At 35.1% G+C, this 20,342-nt stretch overlaps 1 protein-coding gene across 1 annotated transcript in view; it reads right to left on the bottom strand.

Annotated features, from left to right (window-relative positions):
- The window catches only part of P58IPK (dnaJ homolog subfamily C member P58IPK), a 102,651-nt gene that overhangs the window by 65,567 nt on the left and 16,742 nt on the right, over nt 1-20,342 (bottom strand). The window contains exons 2-3 of the mRNA XM_090413328.1: nt 17,254-17,364; nt 7,291-7,415 (exon numbers count right to left, since the gene is read on the bottom strand). Of these exons, the coding sequence (XP_090269454.1) occupies nt 7,291-7,415; nt 17,254-17,364 (236 nt within the window). The remainder of the gene's footprint in view (nt 1-7,290; nt 7,416-17,253; nt 17,365-20,342) is intronic.

The raw sequence follows: 20,342 nt of genomic DNA, 5'->3' as shown, positions 1-20,342 counted from the left end.
TGCTCCAAATCAAAATTTCCTTTTTTTATTTTGTTGCTTTTTTTTTTTTATCATTACCACCTTCCTAATTCTGACACCCACTCTGATCCCTTCAATTATTTACCTCTTGTTTTTTTATAGTACAACTACCCAAAGAATGAGATTATCTTCCTTGTACACCTCAACATTCATAAATCCAACTGGATTCCCTTCTCTAACCTTCCCATATCCAGTTACATGAGATGCCAAAGTGTTTGCTGTTGGCAATAATCTATAACACAAATTGACCATCTGTCAACCAGAATGCCAGATAATCCTATGTTCCAACACACACTGGACCTTTAAAATCTCTCTCTCTCCAAATACACTATAGATATATCAAGTTTCTTCTTGATAACTCCAACTGTTACTTTCTCAATGTTTTTTTTTCTCTAGATAAAATTTCATCCAGTCATTCTCATGTCCACTGACACTACAATAGCACAAAAATGTGATAACTACATGATTTCTATGCTGATTTGAAATGGTGTCTGATTTTCACTCTTCTAAAACCTGCTCTGGTGGAATAGCTACAATAATCCTTGCTGAAATGAGGGCATCACAATCCACTGCCCAACCACTATCTGAACCTTCCTCTAACAAGTGCTAAAGCAGTCTATGATAAAAATTCAGAATATCTCAAATGGCTTAAGTCAAAAACTTTCTTTCACTACATGCAGCTTACATCATCTGTAAACAAACCATTAACAATTCCATATCAGAAAAGGCCAAAAGCTGAAAACTTGCCATCTACTGAAATGGCATTTGCAAATTCTGATCCCTCAAAAGTCATTAGGTGCAACTTCTCTTCCCTAATTCCATCTCTCTCTCTCTCTCTCACATCCAGATAGCACCATGGTAATGTGGCTAATCTTTGTCATCTCATCTAACAAAGCATCATTGAAAGTCACTTGCTCTGCTTACAGTGATCAGTTTCACAGTTAATGTTATTGTTGCAGTTTGTGTCCCCTGGTCAGTTACTTCAGCCTTTGTGTACTATGAGTAAGAAACGTAAGATCTGTGAAGAAAACAGGTCATTTCAGAAAAAATGGGAAAATGAATTTCTGTTTATAAACAATAACGACAACAAACCACAATGCCTTGTGTTTGCAAGTATTGTCTGTGCACAAGGAATATAACTTAAAACACCACTACATACAGAAACATGCCGGTAAATACCAAAAATACGTTGGACAAGTTATGTACTAAAATTGTACGTAATTTGAAGAGAAAGGTTAGTGCTCAGAAATCTATTTTTACTAACTAAACCAACATCAATACAAAAAAGCTCACTCTTGGCATCGTTTGTTGTAAGTGCAGAGATAGCAAAACCAAAAAAATCATTACCTGATGGCGAATTTGTAAAACACTGTTCTGTGAAAATGGCACGTGCATTTGGGGAAGATAAAATTGCCAGTGAATTTGAAAGCGTCCCACTATGGATGTTATGAAAACTGTAATGAAGTGTGTGAATCTAATTAAGGGTGGAAATTGGGCCTTGACACACCGCAAGTTTCTTTCTTTTCTAACAGAAATGGAGGCAGAATATGACGATTTAGTGTTGTACACAGAAGTATGTTGGCTAAGCAGAGGGAATTGTTTGAAATGATTTTTGGCTTTGAGATAGGAAATAAAACAGTTTTTAGTGGAACACGAGAAGACAAAGAACTAATCACAAAACTATGCGATCCTCATTTTAACAGCTTACTCGCCTTTCTAACTGCCATCATACACCACATGAATGAACTCAACATGAAGTTACAGGGATATAACCAAACAATCTCAGATTTAGTTGGACAGCTAGATTTAACAACCCAATGAAATGAGACTGAAGGTTTTTAAATTCACCCTACTCAGAGGAAACTTGGTACATTTTCCTTCCTGCAGGGAGTTGGAGGAGGAGAGCCATGACATTCACTTCAAGTTTTCTGTGCCAATGTTAGATCAACTTTTGAAGCAATTCAGTAAGCAATTTTCTGACTTCAGTGATACATGTGGCCACAACTGACATTATTTAACAACCCAATGAAACGTGACATTTCAGAGCAGCATGACACTATTCAATTGGAGTTGTGTGACCTTCAAAGTGACCCCTTTTTCCAGTCAAGGGTGGAGATAGGCATCGACTTTTGGAAACTGGTAGCAAGGGAAAAATATCTTGCATTGAGTGATTTCAGCTTGAGAATTGCATCTATGTTTGGAAGCACATACATATGTGAATGCATTATCTCAACTATGAGGGCAGTTAAATCATCACAAAGAAGCCAACTGACTGATGACCACCTTCAGGATTTGTTATGAATATCGTCATCATCGTTGAAAATCGACTTTGATGAACTTCTTGCCACACATGAACGCCCACAGTGTTCTCATTAAGTGTTGTGTTACATGTAAAAAACCCAGAAAAAATATGTAATTAAATTTAATTTAACAACTTATATTTAAATCAATCGAGTATTTTATTTTGTTCTCCCAGTAGTAAAATGATTTAACAAATATAGTAATTCAATACACATAACTATTGTCTTGAAAAAATGCAGAGTTTATTTTTATTTAAGCTCTGTCTAAAAGTGTGTGGCCTGTGATGCTACCACTCATCATATAGAATGAAGTTGGTCATGCCTGATATAAATAATGATTAGGGGATTGGATATGGTATCAATGATTTATTTCCCCACAGTGGCTAACAATATTCATCTGGATGTGGCCAGAATTCTTACAAAATCCCAGCCTTCCAGGAGCAACATTCTCCCTAAGGAAATTACAGCCCTAAAAATCTGTACAACAGCCAAAACTAACATAACCAAAGAAGATAAAAGGAAATGTCATAATGGATCAAACAGATTATAAGAGAAAAATGAACAATCTTCTTAAAGACTCATTCATATATCAGATTATATCTGTAGTTCAGGATCCCACTCATCCCTTCTCATTCTCCAGAGCAAAGAGCCACCTGGTCACTGCCCTTGTTCATGTATTTGCAAATGTATTTGACGGACTTGACAATAATTCCACATCGATGTGAGCATCGAAAATACGTGACAGGATAGGGTTGTAAGGCCCTATCCTGTCCAATGGTTGTCCAGCTCTATCCCATTGATTTTTACGGTGAAGCCACCATCAGCTGGAGACATCCTCTGATACCATGGGTATCCATCGTCTCCTGTCTGAGCGTCCTTGAGAACTGGCCGGCGGGGGGGTTCTCCTTGCTGCACCTGCCTTCTTTCATGCAGGGTGAATTGTGGTTCAAGTTGATACAGGGTGAGGTATTTCAGCACAGATGACTGTGTTGATCATGTCAGAAGATCTGCTGTTCTAGGCAAAGCAAGATGTGGACGTGAGGCAGATCCCGCTTTTGCCACTTCACCTTGAGATGTAACACCCTGGCTATGATGTTGTGATGATTGTGGGACTTTTGCCCAGGCAAAAGTGCATCTGTGATATCTTTCCACCTTACAGGTGAAAGTGATGAACAGATCAGCCAGCAGCAGATGTATGTCATCACATCTTGAGTCCACTCATGCATGTAGTGAGGTCCCCCAGTGAAGGATGACTCAAGCACCACCATTTGACCCAGATGAGCAGCATCAGCATCCTGCTGGGTGTCCCTCAGGTGAATGTAGCTGTCTGCCCTCAGCTGCACCTAGTTGTTCCTAAGCTAGTTCAACCTCTCAGTCTCTATTTTGGCATACATGTCAACCAAAAATTAACTGAAGAGCGAGCAGAAGTACACCATTTGGTTGACCTACAACTTCTCTTGTAGGAGCTCTGTCACCTATGCCACTAACAAGTTGCTAAATGTCTAGTTGCCACCTAGTGGATACAGGTGTAACTACAGAAAATAACATACCTGTACTATCATCAAGAATAAACATTTCTTATTGTTAAATGTATGAAATAATGATACGTAACTTTCAATATATATACTCACTTTTTTGTTAGTATAAGTACATAGCTTGTGAACTTTTTTTTTTTTTTGTTAATTTGTTGCGTTAAATTTGGCACCAACTCCAAAAAAATTCAGATTCATATATTTAAGAAAGCATTTTCTTTTCACTTTTTTAGTGTGTTTTGTCCCTTCTTTTTTTTTTTTTTTTTTTTGAAGTCAGTTTTATTGCTTTTTTTTTTAAAAGTTTTTTAGCTTCGTTGTTTCAGTTTAATAAAGATATAGATAAGCCTACAAAAAACTGTTAGGAAACCACCGGAGAAACGTCCTCTTTCGAATAAAATATACCCCTTTTTATCCTTTTAGAGGTGAAATTTAAAAAAAAAAAAAGACACCTATATGCCAATAAAAAAAAAAAAAAAATGTTCATAACTCAACAAACACAGGAGATATAAAGGATTCTATAATTCACTCCCGAATCTAGACTCGCCTCTTTAGAGATTGATTAGGGTAAAATCTTGAATTATGTTTTTATGCATTTGTATGGATAACCTTTGTAAGCAAAAACCAAGTCTATATCTCATCGGGCCTAAGATATTGAGGAATCCATGAAAACACATTTTAACCCTTTTCACACACCCCCCTCCTTAGGAGTCAAATTTCTAAAAATTCCTTCTTAGTGGGCTTACATCATGGAAGGAATATACTCCCCGAATTTCATGTTTCTAGGTCCAGGGGTTTGGGATGGGCATTATGGGCATTGATGAGTCGGTCAGGACATTTGTTTATATATATATATATATATATATATATATATATATATATATATAGATTACTGTATTTTTTTTATTTTACTAAATAGGATGTTTCTGTAGCATTAAAGATACTTGAATTTATTGCAGTACTAAAATATATTTAGTGTTGCAATAAAACATCCAACTTTTGCAAATGTTCATCTAAGTAATATAAAACTTGTCAAAATTGAAAAGATTTAATAGCTTCTTTTCATCTTCCACAGTTAAGAAATTAGAAACAAGTGATAAAATGAGTTAATTACATAGACTGTGTCAAAGGCTTCTTTTTTAAATTGTATCCACTTCTAACAGCAAGGAATTGATTAAAATTCATGGCCAAGTTGCTAGACTGTTGATCAAAAAATAACTTCTGTTCAAAGTATAAGCTTGGATGTGTGTTGTGAAAAATGAATTGGAACTTTTAGAGTAAAAAAAAAAAAAGATGGGCATGAAGATTTTTAAGAAATGAGCAACAACCAATGAAGTTAACTCTTTTGACAAAAGGAGACTACAGCTACTCTCCTTAAGAAAGAAAATTTTCTATCATAAGGAAACAGCAGGACATAAGGTTGTTATAAAACTGCTTGCAGAAGCTGAGAAAGAGCACCTTGAAAATCTGTGTTTAAAAAAAGCTTCTCGTGAAAATTTAATAACAGCAAAAATATTTCCCACTGCATATAAGGTGGCCAAACAAAGTCTTTTTGGTCGTTGTGAACCAGAAACTGACCTACAAGAATTAAATGGGATTGACAAGGGTTGTATTCTTTATTCAACTAATGTTTGTATTAACATCTTAAACCATGTTAAAAAAAAAAAAAAAATCTTAAACCATATTGGTGAATGAATGAGAAAAAATTTGGCTAATAAAATTATGCTGAATAGTAAATCATTAATGAATCTATACTGTCAAATAACAAATCCATTTTAATCATGCACATTCAAACTTGTATATTGGACAGTGGAATGAGCTCAGCCATTAATTATTTTTTTTTTTTTGACTTTACTGTACTTAAAAGTGAATGTGATTCTCTGCCTGACCCTTTGATATGATAGAATGGAAAACCATTTAAAACATCACTTAGTTTGTGTCACATGTGATAGTGCAGCTGATATGAAGTGTGAAAGTGAAGTTACAAGCTACTGAAGCTACTGAAAAAAAATTCATTATTGAGTGGCATTATCCTAATCACTGATTTAGAACTATTGGTTCTAAATCAGTGATTAGGATAATGTAATACTGTGAAATTCACTAGCGGTATTGATAGATCTAAAGCATTTATTGAAACTTTATATCATGTATAGTACATCACCCAAAAATACTAGAACTAAAAGTGTGTACACACTCGCTAGATACTGAACTATTAAAAATTGGAAAAATTACAAGCAAATAATGGGTAGCATCGAGTTTCTAGTCTATTTTGGATGAATAAATATTTGACATTAGTTAATCATTTTCAAGGAAAGAATGATTTGGCTAATAAAATCATTATTTTTCTATGCACATAAAGATGCATCGAAAAAAAAAATTACAACTGCAAACTTTATATCAAAGCATCACACAAGTTAAACATTTTCACCACTTTCAAGAAAGACGAATAGTTCTGGGAAAATATTTCACAAAGATGCCTAAAATCTGTGGATTCAGCAGTTTCACTTCATGGTATGGATCAAAGAAGTTATTCTCCAATCACTCGAAAAACATTCTACAGAACAACTTTAAAATAATCAATAGAAAGTAGGCTGCTTGATAGTAAAAATAATGATTTAGTAGCATTGGCTTGCATACTTGATAGGAAACAGTGGCCTAAAGATATTAACTCTCAAGTGGCATTTGGCAAGAGTGAGGTTAAACAATTTCAACTAGCTTTTAATTAAATGAAAAGTGCAGTTCATGGATTTCAGAACTACCTAACTGAAAAAAATTTCAGAAAAATTGAGGCACTTGAGTACAAGACGAATTTCAACAAATGAATGGGAACACAGATTTTCAAAATTTGTCAGCCTAACAAGGTTAATGACAAAAACAATTTCTTCGCTACTATTTATTAAAACTGTAGGTCCACTGCTGACATGCTTTAATCCAGAAAAAGATGATTCATGCCTGCTTAGGAAGCATCACTCAACAACATACACAAATAAGAAGTCAGCATATTGTGCCAGATGAGAACTTTATAAAAGTTTGGAATTTTTAAGTAAAATGTATATGATAATTTTTGATTATCTTTTTAAGTAATTCTAAAATAAATTTACATTTAATTTGTTGTTCTTATTCCAAAAACATCCAAACATATGATGTAACAATATCAGTAATTTTTTAGTTTTCATTTCATATTCTTTTTTTTCTACTGGCAAAGAATCAGTACCAGCACTTTTTTTTTTCTTTTAAGCAAGAAAAGCACTGGTTATTCTCACACAATGATCAGAACATTCTTGTTAAATGCTCCAAGTAACTGCTAGGCCAGTAAGTGTTCATCATTGCAAAAAAAGTATGAATACAGCACACGATATTTTATATAAATTTATCTTTGTCTAATAATACAAATATGACAAGAGCTATATAAATAATACATATTTAAAAATATTTCAACTTACAGCCAAAAAATCTGGTTTTAGTTCAATCACTTTTGAGAGATCTTCTACGGCTGATTTTGATTTTCCCAAGGCAAGATATACTGTTGCCCTTTTAAAATATGTTAAATAATTATGCGGATCACCTTCTGAAAAGAGAGCATTAAATAATATATAAAAATTCTCTATAATGTACTAATGTGATAAATACTCCAGATTAACTGTATTTAAAAATTTGTACAGATAACGTTTACTAATAAATTTCAATGTGTTTTTTTGAGAGATTGCGATTTCCTCTGCAACAAGAGCTTTAACAAATTTTAGTCTGCTAATATATATCTTGGAAAACTTGAATAATGAATTATAAATCAAGAATTACTCTGTGGCTAGCAATGGACATGTAAAGGATTTCAGTTGCTATGCACAAGTCTGTTACAAGAATCATATCACTTTGGTTTAGTGTTTCATTCATTTATGATTAGTACAGATAGGATTTATTTGCTCTTAGATGCAATCTGCAAAGATTTTTTCTTTTTTTTAATCATTTCCTGAATAGCAATTTAAAGACATTATGCACACTGAATTCTTGCCATGATGAAAATTCCATTACTCTAATTCTACCCCAAACCACCACCAGAAATTTCATGAAAGTTCTACAGCAAATTCTCTTAAAAGGTATATGCTTTCCTTGCATATACCTTTAAGGGAATAACACCAATGAGTTTGGCTGACTGGAATGCATCTGCACTTTAAAAGCTCAAATCCACTTTGATATGGATTAACTTTTCATGGATGGGAATGTCACTAAAAAAATTAGCAATTTTATTTAATCAGTTTCCTTTAAAATTAGTCTTCTGTTAAATTTATTTAATCAGTTCATACTCATGAAAATTATATTGTATTTGAGATCTACCTTCTGCGGGGAAAAAAAAAAGATTAATCTTTAACCACCTTGCTAATCGACAGCTAAACACAACATGAAGTCATAATCCTAAACTCAGAAAACAATCTCTGAAGGGTATTACATTATTGCCTTTTATCAGTCAGTATTATGATTTCACTACATGACAATGCAGTTTGGACTAACTGCATTGTCATGTAGTGAAATGTCATCTCCTCAGTAGCATGCAGGAACCAAATGATATTTGCTAGTTAATAACTATAAGCTATAAATGTTATTAAATTGTATTATATTTATATATTCCTGAGAATTATAACAGAGGATTCATTCATCTGCAAGAATGGCTAAATTAAACAGGAATATATATATATATATATATATATTAAAAAAAAAAAAGTAAATATTTTCCAGCTCAAACACTTAAAGAGCAAAAATGAAATGATCTTAAGAACAAGGGCAGTCGTGTGTATGTTGTAAGGGTTGTTGTGCTCATTGCGATTAGTAGTAGTATTCAGTATTTTATTTCCTTTTGAGGCAGAGGATATACAGCCAATTAGAGCCATTGACTTGAAAAAAAAAGTGTGGCAAAGGTAAGCAAGTTCAGTAGTAAGAGTGGTATCACTGGAACAGACAAAGGACTGGTTATGTGTTAGTGTTTTTAGGATACCATACTGCTGGGCTGGATGATAGTGATTGTGCAAATAATGGGCATCTCTATCGAGTCGAAAGACATCGCGAGAGACCCACACTAACCATTATTCACATAATACCTATCGCTGGTTTTATACCCAGCATCTCCGAAGAAAAAGGTTACAGTACATATGCAGCAACAATTACATTAATGGGGGGAACAGTTTCATTTTGTGTTGTCCATTACAATTTTAACTGGCACCAACGTTTGTTGGATAAAGAGAGGTTAACAAATATTAATCTGATCTTACAATGATGGTCTCCAGATTTTTGATAAATTGATACAGCTACACTTGTTGAGGTTTGAGTAATGTTTTAAAGCTGCCACTGAGTCCAGAAACAGTCCGATTTGTAATAACTTCTGTGTAACACTGGTTTTACTGCCATCTAATGTGTGGAGTGTCCAAGGCATAGTCTGCTAGTCACAACTTACCATAAAGATGGTGCTAAATGTATTTCTTGTGTTCTCCATGGTAAACATTACTAGATTTTCCTGTCTCTCCATGGTAAGCCAGATCACAAGAGCACTACATATCCTCCTGAATATAATAAAGGAGAGAGTTTATCCTTAGGTGAATGGATGAGGGTTGCTAGTTTAATATATTATTTAAATGTATAGTTCATATTTATTAAGCACTCTGAATATCTTTTCAGAAATGCCTTGAATGTATGGGATAGTAACAGGATTACTATAGTCTTGTGTACTAAGAAAGAGGGAATTTGAGGGAGAGAGAGAGAGCATTTAGTATTTTATTTCCTTTTGCAGGAAATAAAATACTAAATGCTAAATGAGAGGGATGGCATATGCAGCCAATTACAGCCATTGACTAAAAAAAGTGTGGCAAAGGTAGGAGAGTTCAGTGGTAAGAGTAGTATCATTGGAACAGACACAGCACTGGTTGTGTGTTAGTATTTTTAGGATACCATACTGCTGGGCTGGATGATAGTGATTGTGCAAATACTGGATATCTCCATGAAGTCAAAAGACATCATGAGAGACTCACACTAACCATTGTTCACACAATACATATCATACCTCTCAAACCTATTCGCCATTAAAGCACTCACAACCTCTCTAACCACATTGTTACACAACTTCTGGGGGCGACTTCTTGTTCTCTCCCTACTCGTCATGAACTGAATTTTTTTTTTTTGTTGCAATCTTACAGAATCCCTTTAGTAACTGAAGTTTCTATCATGTCAACTAAACCCTGCAACTCCCATGCTTTCAATCTATCCTCATAAAAGGCATTCCACAGTCACTAGCTTGGTCACTCAATTGAATCCTCTCCACAAAGATCTCCAAGAAGCCCAGGTGATCAAATCTGTGCACATTAATCAAGAAGCAGCTGAATAAGTCTTATAAAGTGGGATAATAACCTCCTTATCTTTACTTGTAATGTGTTCTTGAACATCCAAATAATTCTTTAGGATATTTAGCTAATTAATGCAATATGTCCTTTGAACTTCAGATCACTGTCCAGCCACTCCCAGATCCCTAGCTTCGTCAGTTTCCTGTAACCCAGAACTATCAATATGATACAAATTATGTAATCTTTTTCATCCCAATTTATTTAAATCATCCTGAAGGGTATCTACATCACCTTTATCAACTATTGTCCTCCCCAGTTTTGCAGTGTCTGCAAATAACTGAATATCACCCCTTAAATCTTTTTCTATACCATTAACATACCAAATGAAATAATGGCTCCAATACAGAGCCCAGAGGGCACTCCACTAGTCACCCTCATCTGCCTTGATTCCATTACACCATACATTACCCCTGATGTTTCCTATCATAGCCATCCCCTAATCCATGTCACCAGCCACAGCCTCATACCCATTCCCATTTGCTCTAACTTATGTAATAGTTTTTTTTTATACTATTCTGCCAAATGCCTTGCAAAGTGTAGCAGTATGATCATGATGTAACCATTTTCTTTATCCAATTCTGCTTCTACTTTATTACAAAATGTGAATAAATTATTAAGGCAGGACCTACCTTTTACAAAGTCATGTTGTTCTCTCCCCAACACAGAGCATCGTATTCCTATCTATTCATTCCTGAATTTTACTTTTAACTAGCTTTTCCAATACTTAGACCGCTGCTCCTTACATACTGATTGGTCTATAACTTTCTGCTATTCTTTTGGAGCCTATTCTATCTAACAGAAATATTGCTCCCTTGAAACCTTGCCAGTGCCGAGACTGCGATTAAACAACCTTTGTCAGAGCACTGCCATTTCTCCTGCAGATTCTCATAGCACGTGGGCTGACATACTGTCAAGCTCCCACTGTATTCACATTGATTTAATATGCTCAGCATCTCCAGTTCATCTACCTCGATCACCTGAGCCTTTTGTCACATCAGAAACTGTAAAGTCTCCACCTGGATGATACACCCTTGCCAAGTAAACACTTAGTAACTCAACCATTTCTTCTGTTTCTGTCACCTACTGTCAACACTGATTAAAGTCACTCTTCCATAATCATTCTTCCACTTACTTGCCCCATCACAAAAAAAAAAAAAAAAAAAAAAGTCTTTTGAATTTTTTTTGGCCCACTTAGTTAATTTGCTCTCATATTCTGATTTAGCCTTCCTAACCATACTAGTCACCATTCAACTGTTCTGTATTGCTCATGAGCTTGCTGATCCTTTGTTTATATTTCCTCCATAATGCTTCCCCCCCCCCAAGCTCCTTGATATCACTGCTCAACCATTTAATCTCTACTCAGTTTATCCTCCCAACCTCGGGTATGCAGTCTGTTATTGCCTCTCTCAAACAATTCCTGACCATTTCCCATGCACTAATGACATTCTTTCTTTGAAGCTTCTTATGTCATGGCACTGCTCCAAGTCATCACCCAAATTTATCATAATTACCAGCTTTATAGTTAAACAAACCCTTTCTTGAATAAGAATTCCACATGTTTATCAGCCTCTTAGAACAAGACTGCATGGTGGTCACTTTCCTCAATCAGAGGTAGAGTAGTTACTGAAGTTATGGACAGATCTGATGCTATTACCAGATCCAATACACTCAAGTCCCTGGTTCCCTCAATCACATGCAGTTGCAGGTAATTATCCCTTAGTAACTGTAAATTCCATTTGCCATGTGCTCTTTCTCCCCCCAAAAAAGTTAATAATGTAATTAGTATATATAGAGAAAGGGTAGAAGTGGTTTTAGGATGTTGGTTACTTAAATACAAACTCTGGACCACATGACAAAATAGCAAACATCATGACACAGCCAAACCAAGTGTTCTATGCAAAAATTAGCTGTGTGGAGGGGGGGGGGAAAGCATGATGTCCCATTCACTTATTTGTATATAATTTTTTTTTTTCAGGGTTTCAGTTAATAGTACATTAATAAACAGTGACATAATATCAAAGATAAACATTATTGAACTTTTTAGCACATGTCTTTTTAATATGGAGTGAATGGAATTCCTGGTTTTAAACAATGGTGAAAAAAAAAATGTGAAAGAGTATAGTCATGGAAAGTAGCAGTGGCAGAAGTTGAGGAGAACATAGAAGACCTGAACAAAGAAGTGGCTTGCTTGCATGTAGTCCTTCACAGGACAAAGCATGAGATTGAAAGGCTGCAGAAACGGCAAGAGATTAGTTGAACTGAGAACAGAAAAAAAAAAAAACAAGAGGTCCAAAGCCAAAAAGAAAATTGCAAAAATCAATCACAATACAGTGACCAACCAATGATAATTATCTTTTGTCACACAACTGGAGGAGGGGGGGGGGGGAGAATTGACATTGCATTGTGTAAATTTTGGTTTGCTGTTACTTGACTAAATGCAAGATAGATGTTTTTTGTGTCTCAGTTTCCTTTGTATATGCATATTTGTCTGATGTACTTCTATATTGCTCAAAACAATTAAGGGATATTTTGGTTTTCTTGTAAATTATATTTTATTATTATTTAGGCCTCCATGGAGTCAAAAGACTCATCGCGGGAGGTCCTTCCTAGGAAACACAGTCTATCAAAACTCATCGTGAGAGGTCCCTCCTAGGACATACAAAGTCTATCATACCACTCCTTAAACTCATTGACCATTCTCGCTCTCACCACTCCATCAGGCAATGCATTCCACGGTTCAACCACCCTACATGCAAAGAAACTACTCTTCACCCTCTTGCTCACAGTTTCCTTTCGTAACTTCCAGGGATGGCCCCTTGTCATCACTCCGTCCCGCTGTTCAACCAAGCAAAAGAACTCCCCAGCGTCAAGCCTGTAACCCCCTATCAACAGTTTAAAAGTCTCAATCATGTCACCGCTGCTTCTATCCACCAAACTCTGCAGTCCACATTCCCTTAGCCAATCCTCATAACTAACATTGTACAGTCCTGAAACCATTTTTGTACACTTTCCACAGTTCATTTATCCCCTTCAAATCCTGGGGACCAAATCTGAGAACAATAGTCTAAAAATGTGGTCTGATCAGGGTCTTATACAACGGAATGATAACTCTTATCTCTGCAGGTCGGCGTCCTTCTCATTATTGCAGCAATCCTCTGTGTTACCTTTGTACTACTCTTCACCCTCTTGCTCACAGTTTCCTTTCGTAACTTCCAGGGATGGCCCCTTGTCATCACTCCGTCCCGCTGTTCAACCAAGCAAAAGAACTCCCCAGCGTCAAGCCTGTAACCCCCTATCAACAGTTTAAAAGTCTCAATCATGTCACCGCTGCTTCTATCCACCAAACTCTGCAGTCCACATTCCCTTAGCCAATCCTCATAACTAACATTGTACAGTCCTGAAACCATCTTTGTACACTTTCCACAGTTCATTTATCCCCTTCAAATCCTGGGGACCAAATCTGAGAACAATAGTCTAAAAATGTGGTCTGATCAGGGTCTTATACAACGGAATGATAACTCTTATCTCTGCAGGTCGGCGTCCTTCTCATTATTGCAGCAATCCTCTGTGTTACCTTTGCAATATGTCCCCTAAATTTCAGGTTTCTATCTGAAACCTGAAATAAAGGTTAAACAATATAGGTCCCAGTACTGAGCCCGGTGGGATCCCACTTGTAACCCTTTGCTTCCTTGAAACTGCCCCACCATGCACAACTCTCTGATACCTATTGGACAGCCAATCCTGAATCCAGTTGACCAACCTGACTTCCAAACCCATGTGCTGCAACTAAAATATCAGCTTATCATGTGGCACCCTATCAAATGCCTTTCCTTCACAAATCCATGTTGACTCTCACAGATAACATTACCCTCATCTGCCCAATGATGTATACGGTCCCTCACTAATTTCTCCAAGACCTTAACAACTACTGATGACACACAAACTGGCCTATAAAAAGATACTTCCAGTCTGCTTCTGCCCTTATGCAATGGCATTATCTTACCTTCCTTCTATTCCCTGGGCACCTTTCCCATAGCCAGACTTTCATTGAAAAGCCAGGTCAAAGAAGCTGTCAGTTCTTTAGCACGTTCTCTCAAAACTCGTGGTGAAATACCATCCAGTCTCACAGCTTACTGACATCCGGAGTACAGGTATCCCTTACTTGATGCGGTTTTTCTTAACGTGGGATTTGATTAACGCGGCAAAATTAATTGCGGCAATCCCTTGATATACAAGAGTTTTGATTAACACGCCTTTAACCCTGCGGAGCTCGCAGCTGATCTGACAGATACATGCAAAATGTTTAATATAAATATTCTTACACAATTCAGTGTATAGCTTGGAGGTCATGAGTAGCTGTGCATTCATATGTTAAGAGAGATATTCCACACTGTTTTTTGCTGTCAGATTGGTTTAACACATTTTATGTAAAAAGTTAGTGATATTTGACAGTAAATTGTATCTGAGAGATATACCGTGCCTCCAATGTTTTTTTTTATTCTTTGTGCAATAATTTGTAGATTGTAACCGAAAATAAATAAACGATCATGTACTGTATTACTGAAATAGAGAGCCAAAGGCTTATTTATCATACATGTCCTCTAGGAGATGTGCTTTACATTATGGGAAATACTAAGGAAAGTGATCTGGAGCTTACTACACCTTTACTACAAGTTGCCCATAAGGTTGCTTATGCTTGCATCTGCCGAAACTGTTAGTTACTATATATTCGGCACGAAACTCTTGTAGTTTCTATATTCAGCTATGAAATAATGTTGGATTCAATATCCACTTAATTTGCACCATCATGTTTTATATTTGCAGGGTTTTTTCTTTATGTTTTATTGCTTGTTTGCCGAGGTCTGGAGAGTCATTTTGCTTGTTATCGTAGAATTTATGCTGATAAGAAAAAAAACTAAACCTGCTCAAATAACTCTTGATAACTTCTTTTGATAAAAAAAAAAAAAAACTTGCAGTAACTAATGTAGGTACAAGTATTTATTAAACATTTACTTTGCATTCATTTTTTCTTTCCTAAAAGAGTACCATATAAAACGAATTATTAATACAATAATCGATCATGGACGGATTGTAATTTTTACCATTGATTATTAGATTTGATTAATGCGATTTTGATATACGTGGTAACATCGAGAGATCAATTAACCGTGTTAATCGAGGGATAACTGTACTCAGTATTTGAAACACACTCTCCTCCTGCAGAAGTTATAAAAATAATTTACAAATGTAATGCAATTTGTAATAAACATCGATTGTTTAAACAATATCTCATCAATCACACCCTATCCATAAGTAAGAAATATTTATTCATGTATAAAGTACCCAATAGTTATAATCATTTGCAGAAATTTATAATTATCCGACAGAAACTAAAATATCCCTAATTGTTTTGAGCATATTAATTTAAAAAAAGGCTAATATTTCATATTCCAAGTATAAGTACAGTTTGTGCATCTTGCTTTACTTTTTTTTTCTTCAATCATTTTGTTTTTCTATATACATTATGAATTTTTCTTTTTTTTAATGAAATTCCTGACACGATCAAGAGCAAATAATATTGTAATAAAATTCACATATCCGACACTGGCTACTTTAGTATGCACTTGCACATCATAGGAAAGCATTATCATTTGCGCCTCCATTATGCAGAAAAATCCACTATCTGAAGACATTATTTCCCAAGATATTCTGGTACATAGGTCACTATTATTTTCCTGTCAATGGAAAAGTATGATGGGTGAGAAGTTTAATTAACTAATGGATCAACATGGATTGAGACGTGCTTCCAGATAAAAAAACAAAGGTGATTTTATAACACAGATACAGAGTATAACTTTTAATCACATGATAGGCAATTAAAATGTTTAGATACACTACCAAGCAAGTACATCTAAATGCTAACACATCTGAAAATGATAGAGATGCATATTTCAGTTGGAAAAGACAAAGGCTGAATCCTTGTCATGATGGATGTACTCTTTGATATTTAATTTTTTTTTTTTTTTTTTTTTTTTTTTTTTTTTTAACAGAAAGAGCTTCTACAGAGATAAGGTTTTCCTTCCACAAAACAAACCACAGAATCAAAAGACAAAAATCAAAAGAAACCATGCAATCAAAAGACAAAAAAATATGAATGGATTGTGTAGTGTATTGGTCTCCTGTCCCAGCCATGTAATATTTCCTTTCTCAAATGCCCTAATGTATCTTTTCTAAAAACTTGTTTGTTATGCAATTTTTTCCTTCTAAACATGCTACGATACTCTGATGAATTATTTTAGAACTTGCAAAACTAAGGTGGCTAACTTTGATGAGTAGTAATTATGTAATGAATGAACAAAGCACAATAACATTTTAATGTTTGCTACTAAAACTTAATTTGTCTGAAATTTAAATACAAGCAGCAGCTATTCAACACTCCTTTACAATTCTATTTCTAGAAACTTTTCTTCCAGTTTATTCATTCATTCTACTGTGTCCTCTGGAACAGGCACCTCTCTTATTTCTACAGATTGTCAAATAATCCAGAACTTAAGTTTCTGTCTGTCCGCAGAATTAACATACTACATGGTGAACAATTTCAAGTTTACTACTACCATAAAAGTGATTTGAAGGAATTTGAAAAATTGTGAAGAAATTACAAGAGGCAGGTAACTAAAATGACTATGAAATGTTGATGAGAATAAAAAGATAATTTGACAGTTTATCTCACAGTGAACACAATATATTGCTGGAAGCAGCAAATAATTGAACAATTTTGAAGAGAAGAATTGCATAAAAGTGGGCCTTTTACGAAAATCCTTAGATGAAATCTAGAATAATAACAAATTAAGCTAAGATGTTCTGGTGAACTTCAGTTTAATGAAAAAAGCAGACACATAAATACACTGTAAAACAATTATTTCTATTCAATAAGATACATATTAATATTCTAATCCAAGTAATTAATTGAAAGTTATTAAAGCTCTCAAATATTTCATGAACATTAGAATATCTGAGACTTACCTACAGCTGCATGATAATGTGACAATGCATCACTATACTGTCCTCTTGATAAAAACTGTTTACCCATTTCTAAATGTCCTTCAATTTCAGCTTGAGTTGCTGTATTTGCACCTGTTTATGTATGTATATAAAGCAACATTAAATACACAAACACATACAGAAAAAAATAAATAAAATAAAATAAAAATCAGCTATATATCATGATGGGAATGAATATGGCTCAAACTAGATAACAGGGATGAGACTACACAGCCATTTAAGGAATGTGGAGAACCAACCAGGGCTTTTTACCTAATGTCCAATCCTCACCCTCTTGTGATGCTCCTCATTAATAAATTTCTTCTTAGATAATAGATCAATGAGGATGAGATGGTAATTTGGCATTTAGGCAACCAAAACTTATTCTTACTGACTTAAACCAAAACAAAATAATGTTACATTATGAACAAATTTCATAACAGGATGGGATACTGCCAGAGCTATCAGCTGCTGAAACTACAAACTGCACATCATCAGAATTCAAGATAGGCATCATCAAACATAAGAACCAATGGAAAAGTGGGACCAGCAGAAGAATGAGATGTACCAGTTCAATATAACCATGTCACTAAAACAAAGAAAAAAAAACAGAAAAGAATATTCTAAATAACAAATACAACATGTTATATTCAGGTAATAATGATCAAGAGAAAAAAAAGGAGGAGGAGGAGTTATAGTATTCAACACTAAACATGAGGATAATAATCTTGAATGGCAGGAATTATCCAGCACTGAGATGTGGGCAAACATCAAATTGGATAATTAGACAACTAGACTAATTTGTTTTGTAATTATACAAGACATTCTACTAAAGAAAAAGTAGAGAAATTGTTCAAGTCATCAGAGAAAGTAGATAACAAAGAAAAAGTTGACCCTTGTTGAACATCTACACAGCGTAGAAGAATATGAATACCAGACACACAAATATTTTGGGAAAATTTGTACAAAAGAGCAAAGTTAATAATAATAATAAATACCTTTGAGACAAGGACTAATCATTACTAATACCATGTTCCAGTCTAAAAATATGCACAAATTCACATCCCAAGACAACACAAAAATAAAGTATTATTGTTAACAGTGATATTTTCCCTTGGGTTCAGAACAAAAGTAAGCAGGTGATTTGAGAATTGGAAGTAAGAAATTTTTAAAAAGAATCAAAGTCAAACAGCTTTCAGGAGGTGAACTGTAGACTCGAATATACAAATATTAAACCAAAAAAATGAACATTTAAAAACAAAACTACACATTTTATACTAAATCGCAGACCTTGCAGAAAAACTGACTGATTCAGCTAGATGCAAGGGATTACATTGTATGACAAAATATAGAAAAATCAGAAATGGATGATGTGCTAAAGAAGTTAAAGAGATAGGTAGTACAGAAAAAAGCCAAGAATATAGAAAAAAAATTTAAGAAAGTGAATCAATGTGTGAAAGCAGCTAAACAGACAACTTGAAAAGATTTTGGTACGAATAAGAATATAGAATATTGGCTTAAACCAAAATATACGAGGGACATCCAGAAAGTAAATTCCAATGTGCTGTCAGAGAAACAAAAATATACTTACAAAAAAAAACTTTATTGGAAATTAAAGTAGACATCTTTCACTACTTTTCTACATAATTTCTGCATTGTTCAGGCATTTATCATAATTGGGCACCAAGAGTTGTATACCTTCGTTGTAGAAGGTTGCCGCCCGTGATACAAACCATGTATTGACTGCTTCTTTGACCTTGTCGTCGTCTTTAAACCGCTGCTACCAAGAAAGATTTTAAATGTTTGAACAGGTGAACATCGCTTGGAGCAAGGTCAGGACTATATGGGGAATGATCGATTTGTTCCCAGCCGAAGGTGGCAAGAAGTTGTGCTATGCCGGCCGTGTATGGGTGGGCATTTATCATGAATCAAAACAACACCTCTGGTAAGCATGCCTTGTCGTTTATTCTGGATCGCACAACACAGTTTCTTAAGGGTTTGGCAGTACATACATTGACTGTGGAGCCTTGACCCAAGAAGTCTACCAGCAAAATTCCTTGTCTGTCCCAAAACACAGTGCACACGATTTTTCGAGTGGAAACCATTGTCTTCAATTTTGTCTTGACTGGTGATGAGGTGTGCCTCCGCTCCATGGACTGTTGTTTGGATTCAGGGTCTTGTCCAATGTGACATCTGCTTAGGAAAGCATTGCCATCCTCATGGTAGCATGTCAAGAATTCCAACGCACTGCCCAGTCGATTCACTTTGTGTTGTTCTATAAGCAACTTCAGCACCCAGTGTGCACACAATTTCCAATAATTCAGTTTCTCAGACACAATTTCATGAAGACATGAACGTAAAAATGCACAGTTTAGTTTGCATAACCTTCCATATTTTGTCCATGGCTTTTAAAGTAGTTGCTCTTGCTATTCTAATTTTTATCTCTATTTTGGGGTCTAAGTCATGCATCATGTGGCATCCAAGATATGTGAAGTGTTCCACATTTTCCAGTTGAAATCTGTCTATAAACAGTTGAAAGTCAGCTACTGGAACAAATCCTGAAATACACCTAACTTATCACTAGAGTTGAAGATCGGTAATATCAACATAAGAAGCCTGAATGGCAAAGAATTGGAGCTAGTTAAGGAATTAGATAAGTACCAGACATAATAGGGGTGACTGAAACAAAAAAAGACAGAAACTGGTGAGATCTTTCTCAGCAATAAATACAAAATGTTATATTCAGACAATGACAATCAAGGAAAAGAAGGAGTAGCCATAGTATTCAACACTAAATACGAGACTAATCTTCTTGAATGGCAAGCAATATCAAGTAGAGTGATATGGGCAAACATCAGAATGGGGAACTGGACAATAAGACTTATTTGTGCCTATGGTCCCACAGAAGGTTCTACTAAGGTAGAAGTGGAGGAATTTTTTGAGGCTTTAGAGAAAGCAACTGACACAATGAAAAAGGAAAAGTGGGTCCTTGTTGGGGGGGGGGGGATCTAAATAACAGAGTAGGAAATGATTGTCAGACTACAAAAATATTTTGGGAAAATTTCGAGAAG

Source organism: Typopeltis vanoorti, chromosome 24, assembly GCF_054136105.1.
Source record: "Typopeltis vanoorti isolate ZY-2024b chromosome 24, IOZ_Tvanoo_1.0, whole genome shotgun sequence".
NCBI classification, from domain to species: domain Eukaryota; kingdom Metazoa; phylum Arthropoda; class Arachnida; order Uropygi; family Thelyphonidae; genus Typopeltis; species Typopeltis vanoorti.
The sequence above is the reverse complement of the archived record's forward strand: the minus strand, read 5'-3'. Positions and strand labels throughout refer to the sequence as shown.